This window comes from Anabrus simplex, chromosome 6, assembly GCF_040414725.1.
Source record: "Anabrus simplex isolate iqAnaSimp1 chromosome 6, ASM4041472v1, whole genome shotgun sequence".
Lineage (NCBI taxonomy): Eukaryota > Metazoa > Arthropoda > Insecta > Orthoptera > Tettigoniidae > Anabrus > Anabrus simplex.
In genome coordinates this window covers 157583060-157598878 of record NC_090270.1, presented here as the reverse complement: position 1 = coordinate 157598878, position 15819 = coordinate 157583060, and the positions used below count along the sequence as shown (strand labels likewise).

The following is a 15819-nucleotide window of genomic DNA, read 5'->3' as shown; positions in this document are numbered from 1 at the left end:
ATTTTTATTTTGCATTTTTTTCTATTTTTCCATTTTAATAGGCTTTTTTTGAAGTTTGGTAGACCTTTTTTGGTCATATTTTTTAGAGAAATTGGCCTTTTAATATATATATATATATTTTTTTTTTTTTTTCCAATTTTGTCATGTCACAGCTTTATATGAGGGAGTTAGGTCTCTCAGAGCTAACAACAAGCTAGTAGCTGATACAAGATAATTTAAAATATTGAAATAAAATATTTCACTATTGCTATTAGTAAGAAAAAATATATCTTGGATGCAGAAGGTTATGGGGGTAGGTATACAGATGCTCTTGTTTTCGCCGCACACCAGTTATTAGCGGAATGGAATGTTACCTGCTCTGTTGACCAAGGTAAGCTATGGCAGGTTAGAAAGGGGAAGCGGTGGATATTCTTGTCTCAGTTCTGCATAGTTTGCGGCGAGAGATATTAGTTCATTGCCACTTTCAAAATGCCTAAAATAAAACCGAGTGTGTCAGTGCATTTAAAACAAACTAGTATCTGAATTTGGTGACAATGTGTTTTCTGCTGATGGAAGCACATTGTTTTGCTAACTGTGTGGAACTACAGTAGCTGCTGAAAGAAGATTTACTGTAACGCAACATATCGGTTGTGATAAACACATTCGTGCTCTTCAGCGTGATTCAAATAAACCTGCAACTCAGCGCTGACTGCTTTCAGTTGCTTCGACTTCTGACAAGTCCTCACAGTTCAGTAAAGAATTGTGTGATGTATTTGTATCTGCAAACATTCCGCTGTATAAACTCAACAGCCCGAAATTACGTGGATTTTTGGAAAAACAAACGAATCAAGAAATACCAGACGAATCAACTTTACGTAAGAATTAATTGCCACAGTGTTACGAAGACACGTTAAACAAAATAAGATCTGAAACTCGCGGGAAGAAGATATGGGTGTCAATCGACGAAACTTCAGATGCTATGGGGCGTTATATAGCCAACGTTGTGATCGGAACTTTAAGAAGTGCATACACCAGGTGAAATAGACTACCGAAGTGTTAGAAAAGTCCAATTATTCTACCATACCAAAATTGTTTGATAGTGCTATGTGGCCTGAGGGCATCGAACATGGCTATATACTTTTACTTTTAACTGATGCTGCACCGTATATGTACGGGCAGCTAATAATACATTGAAGGCACTCTATTCTAAAATGGTCCATGTTACATGCCTTCCCCATGGACTGCACAGAATTTGTGAAGAAGTCAGGGTCTTTACTCCAATGTAGACAGGCTTACAGCGAACGTTAAGAACGTTTTCTTAAAGAAAGTCGCACGTTTCAGAGCTGAAGCTCCAGACATTGCATTACCTCCACAACTTATCATAACACGCTAGGGCACGTGGTTAAACGTGTGTATGTATTATTGTAAAAACTTCAAGTTAGTGAAGGAAATAGTGCAGAGTTTTGACAGTGAAGAAGCTGCAGCAATAAAAATTGCCCAGGATATATCTTAACCAACATTGAAGGTAGTTTGGCATTCATAAAATCAAATTTCGCCTTATTGACAGCAACAATCACATCGTTGGAGAAAACAGGCGAAGAAATGGTTGATTCCATTTCCTTAATCAACCGGGTGGAAACTAGTTTTAGCAACATCATCATCATCATCCTAAACCATCTCCAGTTTCCCAGGTGTGGTATATTAGCCTCCTCCATCTCATCCTGTCTTTGTACCATTCTTCCTCCACCAACCTGTCCCAATCATGACCCCTCAGCAGTACATCGCTCTTAACTAAATCCATCCATTTCCTTCATGGCCTTCCCACGGGTCGTCTTCCTTTTGCGGGTATTGCATCAAAACTGAAAAAAGTGCTGGACAAAAACACCGGGTATAAAACATTATGCAAAATCTCAGACATTCTTTCCGGTGAAAACTACTGCATGGATGGGACTGAGGAGGATTTAGCAACAAACGACCTCCCTCACTTCAAGTATGCTCCGATCACATCAGTTAATGTTGAACGCAGCTTTCCGAGATATAAAAACTTGTTGGCTGATAACCGCAGATCATTTATATTTGACAACATCAGAATGGCATTCGTAGTGCACTGCAACTCAGACTAAATTGAACATAAACCTTTTGTTAAGTGCTAGAAATTTATTTTGATTGACTTTTCAGTTTAAGCTTAAGATGTCATTTTTGAAATATTGGAGAGTTTATTATTATAAGATCATTTTCTCCATTTTATAGTGCATTTTACCATTTCTTAGGTCATTTATTAGTCATTTTTGAACATTTTAAGTGCACTTTTTAAATTTTTTTACGGCATCAACATCCAGGCTCTAGTAATAACCATCCACTTCTATTCTCTAAAGACAATTTGAAATGAAAGATGATGACAGGTTTTTGTAATAAATGCGTAAACAACGTGGCCAATAGCAGTTGTTAACTCATTAAAAATAAAGGCTGAAGTAAATGATATCTTAATTTTAATGTTATATACTGAAATTAAGTAAGAATGTGATATACCTCAAGATACAGCAGAGTACATCACTGATTTTAGAGGATAGTTTATATTTCCTCATGTCTACTTAAATTTCAGAAAGGCTATTCTCATGTAAATTTTTAGCAAAGAGATTATCATTACTCTACATGCGTTTTAAATGTTTACATGATACATATACGGTTAGGTTATCTGACACCGTTTGAAGAAAACAGTAATGTTTGTCACGGAAGCCTCTGGAGTGATACCGTATTTCACCGAATCCAAGACAACGCTTTTTTTTTTTTTTTTTTTTTTTTCCCTTCCCAGAATCTCACGTGAAAAATCAAGGGTTGTGGCCTAACAATAATGAACACCACTGGCAACTACCGCGGTAACCACGCTGCTTCTTATCAACCCCGCGCACACCCACACAAAATTTGCTGACAATAAACAACAGCCTGTATAGCATACATTGCTAGCCACGGCAACTGCTTGTACAGTGCCTCTGAGTAATGTTCCTAGATCTCGGGAAACAGTGAAGAGAGAATGACGTTCTATTCGCCTCTACAAACACGTTTCTGAAATCTTCAGAATGACATCTAAACATGCGAGCCTTCTAATTCATAAGAAGGCCACAGCTCAGTGGCAGAGTTATTATAATGTGCCTACTGTACCTGACGCTTAGTAAACTTAAATTTATAGACAGCAGGAATATTTTCATGATGGATTGTCGTATAGTAAAGATACGGGGAACAGGTATTGCCAGCAAATTTTCTAGGGGTTCTCGTCAATATTATGTACAATAATTGTGCAGCCGCAAGAAAATATGGCACAGGCCTAACTGAAGTCAATGTTCGGTGTTAGCGTGAAGACAAAGCTAAAAAAAATGCGTACTATACAAAAAATGCATTCAGTAGCCCGCAACAAGGACGCTCTAAAGAAGTCGAAGATGAAATTGTGAGGTATGTGCAAGAAAAACGCAAGGGCGGAATGGCCATACCACGGCGCAGTAAACTCATTCGTTGACCTTCAAGTCTGTGATTAGGCCTCTACACCGCTAGCCGCTGAAGTAGGCCAGACCCAGCAAGCGAACAGTGCATGTAGCGGCCAGTTGTAGCTGACGCTGAGTAAAAGTAACAGTTTTATAGACAGCAAGAATATTTTCCTGATGGATCGTCATATTGTAGAGACGCGTGGAATAGATATTGCCGGCAAATTTTCAACGGATTCTATTTGATATTATGATGCCAATTCTAAGTTAATGGTTATTAAACCTGCAAAAATAAAGAATAATTGTGCAGCCGTGCAAAAAAAAAATACAGCATAACTGAAGCCAATGAACGGCGTTGGCGTGAAGACAAAGATAGTCTAAAAATGCGTACTGTACAAGAAAGGCATTCATACAGTTTTACAAAGTATTTTTTAAGCCTGATTTAAATTTTTTGAAGGAAAAAGTGGGGGTCATATTGCATTCAGGGTCGTCTTGGATGAAATTAAACACACAGTTTCAAATAGTATTGGATTTTGAAAAATAACAAAAAAGTAAGCCTAGTGTGGATATCATCTGCGAAAACACAACTTTTGAACAAACTGATTGCAGTTTTATACTGATTTTAATGTGTATGGGGGTTTACCCGACTCTTACAACAACAACAAAAATTGGATAACGACAATCTGCTATAGTGAGTAAATATTTCGCTGTTATGAATTCTCGCTATAGCGGACTTCTACTGTATAAGGAAAGATCTTCAATGGGGTAATCACATAAACAGGATCATAAATAAAGAGTACAGATCGCTGCACATGGTTATGAGAGTATTTAGGGGTTGTATTAAATATGTAAAGGAGAGGGCACGTAAGTCTCCGGTATGACCCCAAATAGAGTATGGGACCCTCACCAAGATCACTTGATTCAAGAACTGGAAAACATCCAAAGAAACACAGCTCTATTCGTTCTGAGTGATTTCTGACAAAAGAGCAGTGTTACAAAAATTATAGAAAGTTGGAATGGGAAGACTTCAGAGAAGGGATATGAGCTACTCGATTACGTGGCATGATCCAAGCTGATTAGATGTGGATTCCCACAGGGCTGTCGGAGAGATGGCATGGAATGACATTAGTAGACAAATAAGTTTGAGTGGCGTTTTCAGTGGCAGTGTAGGGGTAGCGTGCCTGTCTCTTACCCGGAGGCCGCGTGTTCATTCCCCGGCCAGGTTAAGGTTTTTACCTGCACCTGAGGGCTGGTTCGAAGTAGACATAGCCTACATGATTACAGTTGAGGAGCTATCTGACGATGAGATAGCGGCCCCGGTCTAGAAAGCAAAGAATAATGGCCGAGGGAATCCGGCCAGGTTAAGGTTTTTACCTGCACCTGAGGGCTGGTTCGAAGTCGACATAGCCTACATGATTACAGTTGAGGAGCTATCTGACGATGAGATAGCGGCCCCGGTCTAGAAAGCAAAGAATAATGGCCGAGGGAATCCGTCGTGCTGATCACACAACACTTCATAATCTGTAGGCCTTCGGGCTGAGCAGCGGTTGCTTGGTAGCCCATGGCCCTTTGGGGCTGTTGCACAACAGGGTTTGGTTTGGTTTGGTGTTTTTAAAATTAGCAAAGATCACAATATGAAGTTAAAGTTGAAATTCAAGAGGACAAATTGGCGCAAATACCCTTTTATAGGAAAAGGAGTTAGGGATTGGAATAATTTACTAAAGGGAGATATTCAATAAATTTCCAAATACTTGGCATATAATTAATGAAAGACTAGGTAAACAACAGATAGGGAATCTGCCATCTGGGCGACTGCCCTAAATGCAGATCAGTGGTGATTGATTTTTCAGATGAGCGTAATCATTGAGGTTGACTTGACGGTTAAAAATTTTTTTTTACAGTCGACTTTGTGTCGCACCGACACAAATAGATCTTATTGCGAAGGTACAGGAAAGAGCTAGGACTGGGAAGGAAGCAGTCATGGCCTTAATTAAGGTACAGCCTCAAAATTTGCCTGGTGTGAAAATGAGAAACCATCTTCAGGGCTTCCGACAGTGGTGTTTGAATCCACTATCTCCCAAATGCAAGCTCACGAACAGCACGGGTGTAAAATTTTTAGATCTGTGTTGATGTCTGTGAAATGGTGCAAGCTGTCATATACTTGCTCTCCAAATGCTGAATGCCGATTGCATCTAATAATATTTATATGTTTCTTATATCTGGTGTGGAAATCACATTTTGTTGGGCCTACATTTGAGACGTAGTTTGGGTCTTGACATTTCAGTTCATAATCTCCTGATTTTGAGAGGTCTTTTTTTGTTTAGGTTGCATTTGCTGATGCATTTTTGTAGGCTATGTTTAAACCTTGCTTACTGAAAATGTTAACTATCTAGTACGCGATTTTTGTTCACATAATTGAGAACTATGCATTTCCTGTTTTCAGGTGTGGTTCTTTGGTGATTTTTTTCTGTGTTTCCTAATCAATCTATTGTCTTAGGTAGGTGGTTGTTTTCTTTCACAGTTTTTTCATTGTATTTTGTTTTTGAAACCTGTTGTGCTCATTCGTATGGATACTGCTCTGATCATTGTGTTCAGTCCTCCTAATATGTTCAAGTTCGGGTGGCTGGATTTGTTGTGTATTGTGAAGTCTGAGTGCATTTTTTTGTACATTCTGTATGGCAGGCAGGTTGTCAGTATGTGTGTGTGGCGGGGGTTAGAATGTGATGATGTTCTTTCAATTACGTTATTTCTTTTTAATATGTTATTATGTTTCCTTTTTTCAGGTATTTTCTAAAACTTATTTATTCATAAATTAGTCTCAACAGAGTGAAGAACCTAACGGTTATAAATTCTGTGTCAAAGCTGAAAGGAAATGGCTTCCAATATAATAAAGTACTACTACTACTATTGTCAACCATCCTCTGGTGAAATATCTAGTGCCCATTTATTGTTCTAATTTTCAGTATTATTGTTATTAATTTTGGTCAAGTAAGTAATTTCAGTTATAAAAATAAAGTAGGAAGTGCCAACTGGAGCCAAACCTTAAGATTGATAAAGGTAATAGTAAAATAGAGTACCACAACTGACAACCGGCATGCGGCTAATAAATGTAATAGTAGATATTGAGGTATAACAACATTACCTCCATGCTTTGATTAAATGTTTCATCTGAACTTATGAACATACACTGTCGAGCAACTGGATTAGAGACAGCTGCGGTTTTGGTGAAATGGCACCGTGGTCAGCTCAGTGAATGATTGCAATGTAGTCAGAATTCGTACTAGCTGTGTGAGCAACAGTTGAGCACAAGAAGGGTAAGAAATTAGACCTCAGTCTATTTGATTGCAACCAAATTGCTGGTGCCAACAAGAGGACCATTCCATCTTCCAAGTTGTGCAGACACTGGGCTACCACAGGCCACCATATCAAGAGTGTACTGTGAGTACATGTATTTGAGCTAAACCACTGCCACCAGGGTTAACTACCATGGTATACAACATGTTGACAGCAGTCGCTGTCGCTAGCTCGGCTGATAAGAGCGGATGGATAGGCCAAGGTACAGCAAATAACTCACAAATTCAACAACAACGAAGTGTATGCAGCCATACCATCCAGAACCATCTCCTAGCAATTGGACAAAGAAGAAGCCATCACATTCGGGTACCTCTCCTCACAGCATATCAGAAGATCAACGACTGACATCGGCAAAGAAACAATTACATTGTTTTACTGAAGCATGGGAGGTGGTCGCCTTGACAGTTAAATTTAGATATCACCATAAAACAAACCAACAGCAGGATACAGTGGTGGTGGTGGTGGTGTTCTCCATATGGGAACTGTTCACATGGGATGTGGGACACCTAGTACATTTGCCAACATTCCTCATTAGCGAATGACACACGCATCTGCTGTTAAATCATGCCACCCATTTGTTCGTCTCCAGCACCCTGCAGGACACCTGTACCGACAGGTAGCTGATTGGTTCAACAAACACTCCACAACATGAGGATGGCTGCCTGGCCCTCAAGATCAACTTAGCCTGAATCTCGAGCACATTTGGAGTACTGCAGACAGGGATGTGGCGCACCCTGGTTACAGCTCCTATCATTCTCCATTCAACGTGGGAGGTTAAGCAGCGGTACCATATCAGCAAGGTTCTACAATGCTTCTGGTATCTTGCAAAGTCCATGCCGCACCGCACTGCCGCCGTCATCACGGCAGAATTGGGCACTGCACAGTACTGAAATGAAACGGCGTATGGCTTTTAGTGGCAGGAGTGTCCGAGGACAAGTTCGGCTGCCAGATGCAGGTCTTTTGATTTGACGTCCATAGGTGACCTGCGTATTGTAATGAAAATGAAATGATGAAGACGATACATACACCCAGATCCGTGCCAGCAGAATTAACCAATTATGGTTAAAATTCCTGACTCTGCCAGGAATCGAACCCGGGACCCCTGTGACAAAGCCAGCAAGCTAACCATTTAGCCATGGAGTCAGACTGCACAGTACTAGCAAGGTATAACAAATTCAAAAGCTCATAACTGTATACCAACATTTAGCCATATTTCTTAAGGAAGTAGCATATAATAAATTTTATTCTAAAACACACAAATAGAAACAACAACAAATAATCTGAAGCAAAAACCTTGCTACATTCTGATGAAACTGTAATTGATTCATGTTAATGATGTATTAAAATATAAGCTTAAATAGCCTGAATTGTAGGATGGCATCTTAGAGAAAAAGCCAATCAAGAAATTTCCAGAATGTGGGCATGTCATTCATTAGCTGTACTCTCAAAAAATAATGAATATGTATAGTCATGTATAAAACAAAGACAATAAAAGTAACTTTCTCTAAAAATCAATGAATAAAATACATATGTATATAAAGAATCCTTACCTCCTGCGCTCTAGAGGAACTCTTTCTGCTTCTAGACTCTCCCACTGCTGAGCTAAATGATTCACACATCTCGAACACGCAAGCACTCTTCCATGTGAATCCATGCAGGCATTTTCTGATGTACGGGCCACGTTCCGCAAACAGGGAAAATGCATCGCGTGAGAGTTCATACCTTCTGGACTGGTACTAAGCCACTCCATATGGGAGCGAGAGAAAAGTCCAGCACAGATATAACAACGAAAATTCTGATGACCAGTACTACTCCCTGCAGTTGATGATGGGATGTTTGGTTGTCCGTTCAACTCAGAGGTAGGCAGGCTCGGTGATACAGCTGGTGTGCTTCCTGCACTTCGAACATTGGGAGGTTCACTACTTGATAACTTCCTTTTCACAGTGTTTATCTTTCCACTCAGCTCATAGGGTTTAAAGCGAATGTCACTACCACCAGCACTAGCAGGAGACTTTGCAACAGAAGGGCGTGGTGAAGGGCCCTTTTGTAGTTGTGATTCCACTACTGGCTGCTCTGTAACATGATTTACCACAGTCCCAAAAGCCTGGTGCTTCTGAGGTATTGTCTTATAGCATATTGAGCAAACTTGAACCATTCCCTGCGGTGAAATGGGGCTAGCTCCAGGAGGGGCTCTGAGGGAGCAAATGAATGGAAAATAAGGTTCCTTCTCTGGATTTGGACAGCAGTATAACAGACGGATGGAAGAAGAAGGATATTCCAGAGCACATGTGTAGCAAATGAAGGTGGTTGTATCCAGAGCAGGAGCTTGACGTTTTCTCAACATATAATTACGCTCTCCATGAGGGACACCCTGTGCAGAATATGCATGCCACTGATGAAGGAGGTGACGTTGGCAAGCAGTACAAGCCTGCACCCGACCTGCACTGTCCATAGGACGAGAGCGACTAGGACGTGGGTGAAGCATAAGGCTTGGGAAAAATGGGGGAGGAGAAGATGGTGCAACAGGCTGTGTACTACCCTGAGGGGGCGGTAGAAGAGGTTTAGCTGCAATATGACTGAGGGAACCACGTTTATATTCATCCCCACACACGTAACATACTTCTGTAGCAGAATTCTTGTCGGGCATACTAAGATCTAGAATGTCTGTTCCAGGGCCACTTCCACTGCTTGCATAGCCACCTGTCAACAACAACAACAAAAAAAGGAATAACTGTCACTATATCAGTATACATAGTCAAACTCTGCACCTTGAAATCAATTCCATTCTTAACACATTGGCGTAATTTCACTCAATCTCATTACCCACAGAATAGAATCTGATAAGCTGCATCTAAAATATTAATTTCTGGAGTGCTTGAATAGTAAATTTAACATTTAAAATTCTGAAATTTCCTTCTGAATGACATTTGGAGAAAGTTTAAATAAATTACTTCTTAATACAGTGAAGAAACAAGAGGAACAATTTGGTTCCAAATCAAAATTCTACATGCAGAAGAAAACAAATGAAGACAAAAACAATCATTGATCACTGATAGAACACTACTACACTACTTATTAGGAAGACCAAAACAATTTTCAGAGGAAAGTACATACTATAAAACTAGATGCAATTTGAAAAAAAGAAAACGTCCGACACATACTTGAGATATTGTATTTGCATCAAGTCTAGTCCAATAACGGACCAACTATATTAGTATTATAAATTTACTCATTCGGAACTAATATTTCAGGTTCTCCATTGGAATCAGCATCTTTATTGTCTACAAGGGTTCCAAACGATTTTGATGGCTACGAAACTCTCACTGAAGTGGAGTGGTGTCAGAATTACACCTCAATATATAGTGTACGCTGTAGTCCTCAATGATGAAGGGTGGTCGCTGATTGGCTGTTCTTTGGCTAACAGTAATGCAGGCTACAGTTCGCTTCTCGCCTATTGGTTCAAAATAGGGGAAGGGGGTCGCCGGTTGCCCGTTCTTTGTCCAATAATTGAAGCAGTGTCCAGCCCAGGGTTGGTCGACCTGCCTTGGCGGGAACAGGCAACTGATCACCAATTTTTTTTTAAAAAATTTCTGGCCTGCCACCACTCATGTCCTCCAGAATTTAATGTTTTCAGAACTGGAAACCAGGCTTAGCTGAAACATTCAGATTCCTCCTTACAGTTGAAGCCGTTTGTGTGCATGAGGATTTCAATGGCTTCCCTTTGTAGCCAGGTGTGTTAAGACACAGTTATTGACAGTACTTTGGTATTGCTGTACTGTAGGCCGTGGCCAGTTCGCAGAGTGTGTTCAGCGACTGCTGACTTTTCTGCTTATCCCAGCCGGCTGTGCTGCATTTTGCAGTTCCTATGTACACCAGGCCATTTGCTGCACAAGATTTTAGAGAAATGTACTGTGGAGAGATGATGGCGCTTGTCCTTCGCAGACCTTAGCAATTCCTGGAATTCCGTCCAAGACATCCAACAAGCAGGAAGAAAAACGATGAGCTGCCAGCAGCTAAAGCCGTTCTGCTATACATTGGGAAGACAATTGATGGAATAGGGAGGGTAATGGAGTCCCATGGAGTAAAAACCATATATAGGCCAACAAAGAAAATCCAGTTCTACTCATTCTGTTATCCTGATCACTACATCTTTTTATTCTATTTCTTGCTAGCTGTTTAATGTCAAATTAGTAATACAGGTAGGATTGTGAAGTTGCTGCTAAACAAAAGGACTATGAGTGGGAACGTAGCAGCTGTTGTTGCTGCTGCCATCCTCGCCATAATTTCCTGGGATTTGCCAGGTAAAAAAATGGAAAACTACAAGTTTGCCAATGGAAAAAAGGGGTTTGAATTCACTATCTATTATGCACATTTGCGCACACAGATGACCAGAGAAAACAACGTGCAGAGATGGACCACAAAAAATCCAAATGCATAGAGTTCTCTCTCTCTCTTTTTTTTTTTTTCCGTTCTTGATAATGAAGCAATATGGCACGAAACTGGATTTTTAATTCATAATTGTCAATTTGCTCCTCACATGGAGTCAACAAATTTTGATTTTGTTAGGTATTCACTTCGAATGCCATGGTTGGCTAACAAAACCATAGCATTAATTTTCAAAACTCTTTCTCTGTGATTTCACCAAGGCTGTATCATCCACTTAGCATAGTATTCTACACCTCATTAGATAGACGTATGTATACTCAATCGCACAAAAATTGGCCAACACAGAAATCTATAATTTTATAAATTCTTGAACTGCAATGATTTTCATGAAGTGAGAATAGCCTGGGACCGAAGAGATGATACTTGGAATCCTACCACCTGCACAATATGTTCATCCTATTTCAAACCAGACGATTTTGAAAGAAAGCCATCTTTAGTGGCGGCCAATTTTTGTGCAGTTGCGTGTACATATTATTAAGGGCCAGAGCTTATTTTAAGTTGTTACCAAACACTACCAAAAAAAATCCATCCGAGAGCACGTTACTAGCTTCAAGATTGAAAGGAGACGGCATTCATTTGTTTATAAAATAATTCCTCTTTCAGGAATATGTCGCACTATGCAAGGTCAATAAGGTATTTGATAAGCTGCTGCTGTGTTGCTGAAAACCAGCTTCTACATCCGCAGTGAAGCTGAGCGGAATAGTCTTCGTATGGTCTAAACCCTGTTTATTCCACATATATTTCAAAATATCTTTTCCGGGGCCGATGACCTTCGATGTTAGGCCCCTTAAAACAACAAGCACCAAGCAAGCAAATATCTTTGGACCAATTCAATGGAAGATAAGTCATTTCCTTGCACCAATTCAACTGAAGATAAGTTGGTAATGGATATCCGCTCTATCCATTGTCTATCTGTATTTCATTATGGCTATTAGTTTTGTATTCTTAAACGTTTTTGACAAAATACTGTGTAAAATTGAACAGACCCCGTGCAAATATTGTTACCACGGCTGAGGAGAAACATAAGAGGGATTCGATTAAAACCAAGTGCTTTATCAATTTTTACTAGCTTCAGTGATGCATTTATTTCTAGTAACACAAAATGTCTTGAATCATCAGTCCTTAGAGCTGCATTTATTCGGTATTGGTTAGTTCATTTTGAATATAAACCAAGTATGTGATTATCCAAAATACTGCTCCTACCAAATGAAGATGGTCGCCTTATTTCATGGCCTGGAAAACGGTGATCAACTGCTCCATGTACTGTGAATTAATTCTGACATGCTGTGAAATAGTGGTGTTAGGCCTATATTGAGATTTATATTTCCACTTACTATAGACAAGATCGATCGCAGTGTGGTCAGCACAATGGATCTCTCACATCCATAACTTAAGTGTAATATACCAGGGTTTCTATTTCTACATTATTGAATAAGATACTGTACCGTTTCATCGACCTGATCATGAATAAAATAGGAATTACAACATCTATATTTGCCATGCACCATAGTAAGATGACAGATTATATAGTTGAGCAATATATCTGAAGAATGTATGGATATATCGAGTTAAATAGGCCGTGATTTCGTAATAATAAAAATACGGACACACAAAATCTAGGAAGCCGTGTTTGTGCCGAAAAGAATGCTAATTTGGCGAATCAAATAAGCCATGGTCACGAAGTAAGACGTACAGACCTGTAGAATCCATGCGGCCATGAAAAAAAAACCAGAATGTTTTAGATTTTTAAAATAGCAACAGAATAATAAAATTACTAAGCTGAGCGTCGAAATGAGATTTTTCACGCAATAGAAGAAAATTCGTCACGTAAAGAGGAAAGAAGTTTTCTACGGAGCAAGAGCTGAAGAATTAGTACATTAAATAACTTTAAAGAAAAGGATTACACCAATATCCAACATCATACCAAGGCTGATAAGGAGGAAAATTTGAGAAAGGAGAAAAATAAATAGTTGATCGGTAACCGAAGCTTAAACCGAAAGTCGACGCGAGTCATCTAATGAAATAAGATATCGCATATTCAAAGCATATTGGCGAAAGGCTAAGAGTTAACTAGATTACCTTATGAAGTCTGTTACTGAAAGTTACAGTTGAATTTTGGTAGAATAACCTGTTTGAAGAACTATAATTTAGATACTGGATATAATTTTGGAAGGCTATATTATGATACTAATGATGGTGTTGAATAAGTTTTTCTCACATGTGAACACAGGCCTCAACAATAATAACTAAAACAAACATGGGGCTGACCAGTGACGGAAGCTGCCCAGCTGACTCTACTAGCCCATATCTGGATGATGCTGCCTGTTGATGATGCAACGACTGCCTGGAGCCAGCCCGCAGACTACGGATGACCGAATGGAAATCTAGCCCAGTCCAGTAAAGCCAGCAGTGAAAGCTAAGTTCTATATCATTTAATTTATTCACAGTAGTCTTAAATATTCATACATTAGATGTAGTGTGTAGATATTGGCAATGTGTTTTTGCGAGGGTTGTTATTTTACGTCTTCGAGATTCGATTCCAATGTGCAGGATCTTCGCAAAGAAGTTAACGTAACTGATTTATAACCATGGGTGTAGGTAATCTTCATGTATGTGAATCAATGCCTTTATGTAGGAATGCTTATAATCAATTATGGAGAGATTTTAAATGATGTTTCGACCTTTACCACAGAAAAGTGACGTACATACTGTGAAATAATCCAGCTGTAATGCAGAAAGAAGATAAATGTTTTCGTAAGTTATTAAGACTTGGTTATCGATGTACCGTGAGTAAATATGAACCTATATTATTCATACTTGTATTTCTTTTTCAGAATAGTGTGATTATGTGTATTAGAATTGAAATTTAACCCATAAATGCATCATCGTAGTTTGACATTGTAGCGTTGAGATGATACGCCGCGTAGGAAGAAATGATTGGTATTTATATGAGTAAATAAGAATATGAACGACGTGTTGATGTGATTATATGAATAAATATTCGTTGGGGTATATTTGTGGTTATGAATGACACGAAGTGATAATGTTTAAGGTTGGTAATATGGAGAGTTATATATTTATGATTTGTTGGTAGTAATTACGATGTGATACTAACCACTGAGTATAATTAACGTGAGCGGCATGATTTTTATAGCAATATAAGACATTTTTGGGTTAATAATATATTCTTACGATGAAATACGTCACAGAATCCGGAGATTGATAACCTTATACTGTCGTCAGATTGAAACTTCCAAATGATAAATATTTAGGAGTAAACTTGATTTCTTCTAAGAAAAGTTCACACGTCGTAATGTGTATTGTTTGGTATTTGTTGTCGAAGCTAGGAGTTGAGGAGAGGAAACATCTTCCCTGCCATTGATGAATAGATATTGACACCAACTATATTCTTTAAAATTCCATAATATAGTAAATGAGCTTAGATACGATCATGGATCTCGATAGATGTAAGACCTGACAGGATGATGATGATAATCTACTATTAGACGATACCTTCATTTAATTTTTAGGATATAATATGGATATATTTGTCCAGCAACATAGTCAAACTGATTGATTTTTTTTATGAATTGAAATATATTCAAAATAGCAATTTTGAGCTATAATTTTTGGAACTTTGCTTACACTGCCGACGTTACAATTTAAGAGAACATTCAAAATGGGATGACAAAATATATAAATTTAACGAAATAAACATAGGCATTTTTGATGGTTAGGATTTTAATTAATGTTAATTTATTTGCTTATGAATGCATTTACATTTTTTAAATTTTTTAAATATTTTAATTCCATGTATATCCAACAAGATTGTTACATAGTGTGACTGATAATTATGGTTTATGAAATTATGCAAACTCTTCTTTGTTCTCATGATGCGCATAACATTTATTTAACGGGAAGACTGATTAAGCTCATCGAAAGACAATTTTGATTTATCGTTTGGAAAGGAAAGACGATTAATGTAATTGAATGTTATTTCCTCTTAATAATTCATCCCTTGCAATTCATAATATTGAATAAATCAAAAAATTTTACATTTAAATTAATATTATTGCAATTTTTTTTCATATTTATAGTAGATAAGTTTCCACTGAATTCTTACATGAATATTTCTTGGTTGACTGAACTTGGACGATGATTTTTCATTGATGTTTACGGATGGATGGTATTGCTGGTAAATTATACGAATGGAAGTGTGGATTCCCAGTTGACCTCACGTTAAAAATATGTCTCACTGATGCATGATAATTATCCCTGGGAGGTGTCGCGTGGCAGTTCGGAGAAGATTTTGACGCTTATAGGGAAACGTGATATGGAGATGACTGCTTTAATCAGAACTTATATTGGCGAAATGAATTATTTAGTCACCGATTAATAGGAACCAATGTAGCTGCCGACACTTAGCATCAATTTTTTTTAATGCATTGATTCATTCACTTGAATACAAGATGTGATATAGACGCAAAAGGGAAAATAGCCGGAGCATTAGATTGGACACCCAATATGGCGCAAGAAAGATGTTTTCCCCGTAGGATGGTGCAAT

At 38.5% G+C, this 15819-nt stretch overlaps 1 protein-coding gene across 3 annotated transcripts in view; it reads right to left on the bottom strand.

Annotated features, from left to right (window-relative positions):
• Window positions 1-15819, bottom strand: part of px (plexus) — a 742022-nt gene that overhangs the window by 631248 nt on the left and 94955 nt on the right. For all 3 annotated transcript variants that reach the window (XM_067150020.2, XM_067150021.2, XM_067150022.2), the window contains exon 4: window positions 8360-9509. In XM_067150020.2, coding sequence (XP_067006121.2) covers window positions 8360-9509 — 1150 coding nt within the window. The remainder of the gene's footprint in view (window positions 1-8359; window positions 9510-15819) is intronic.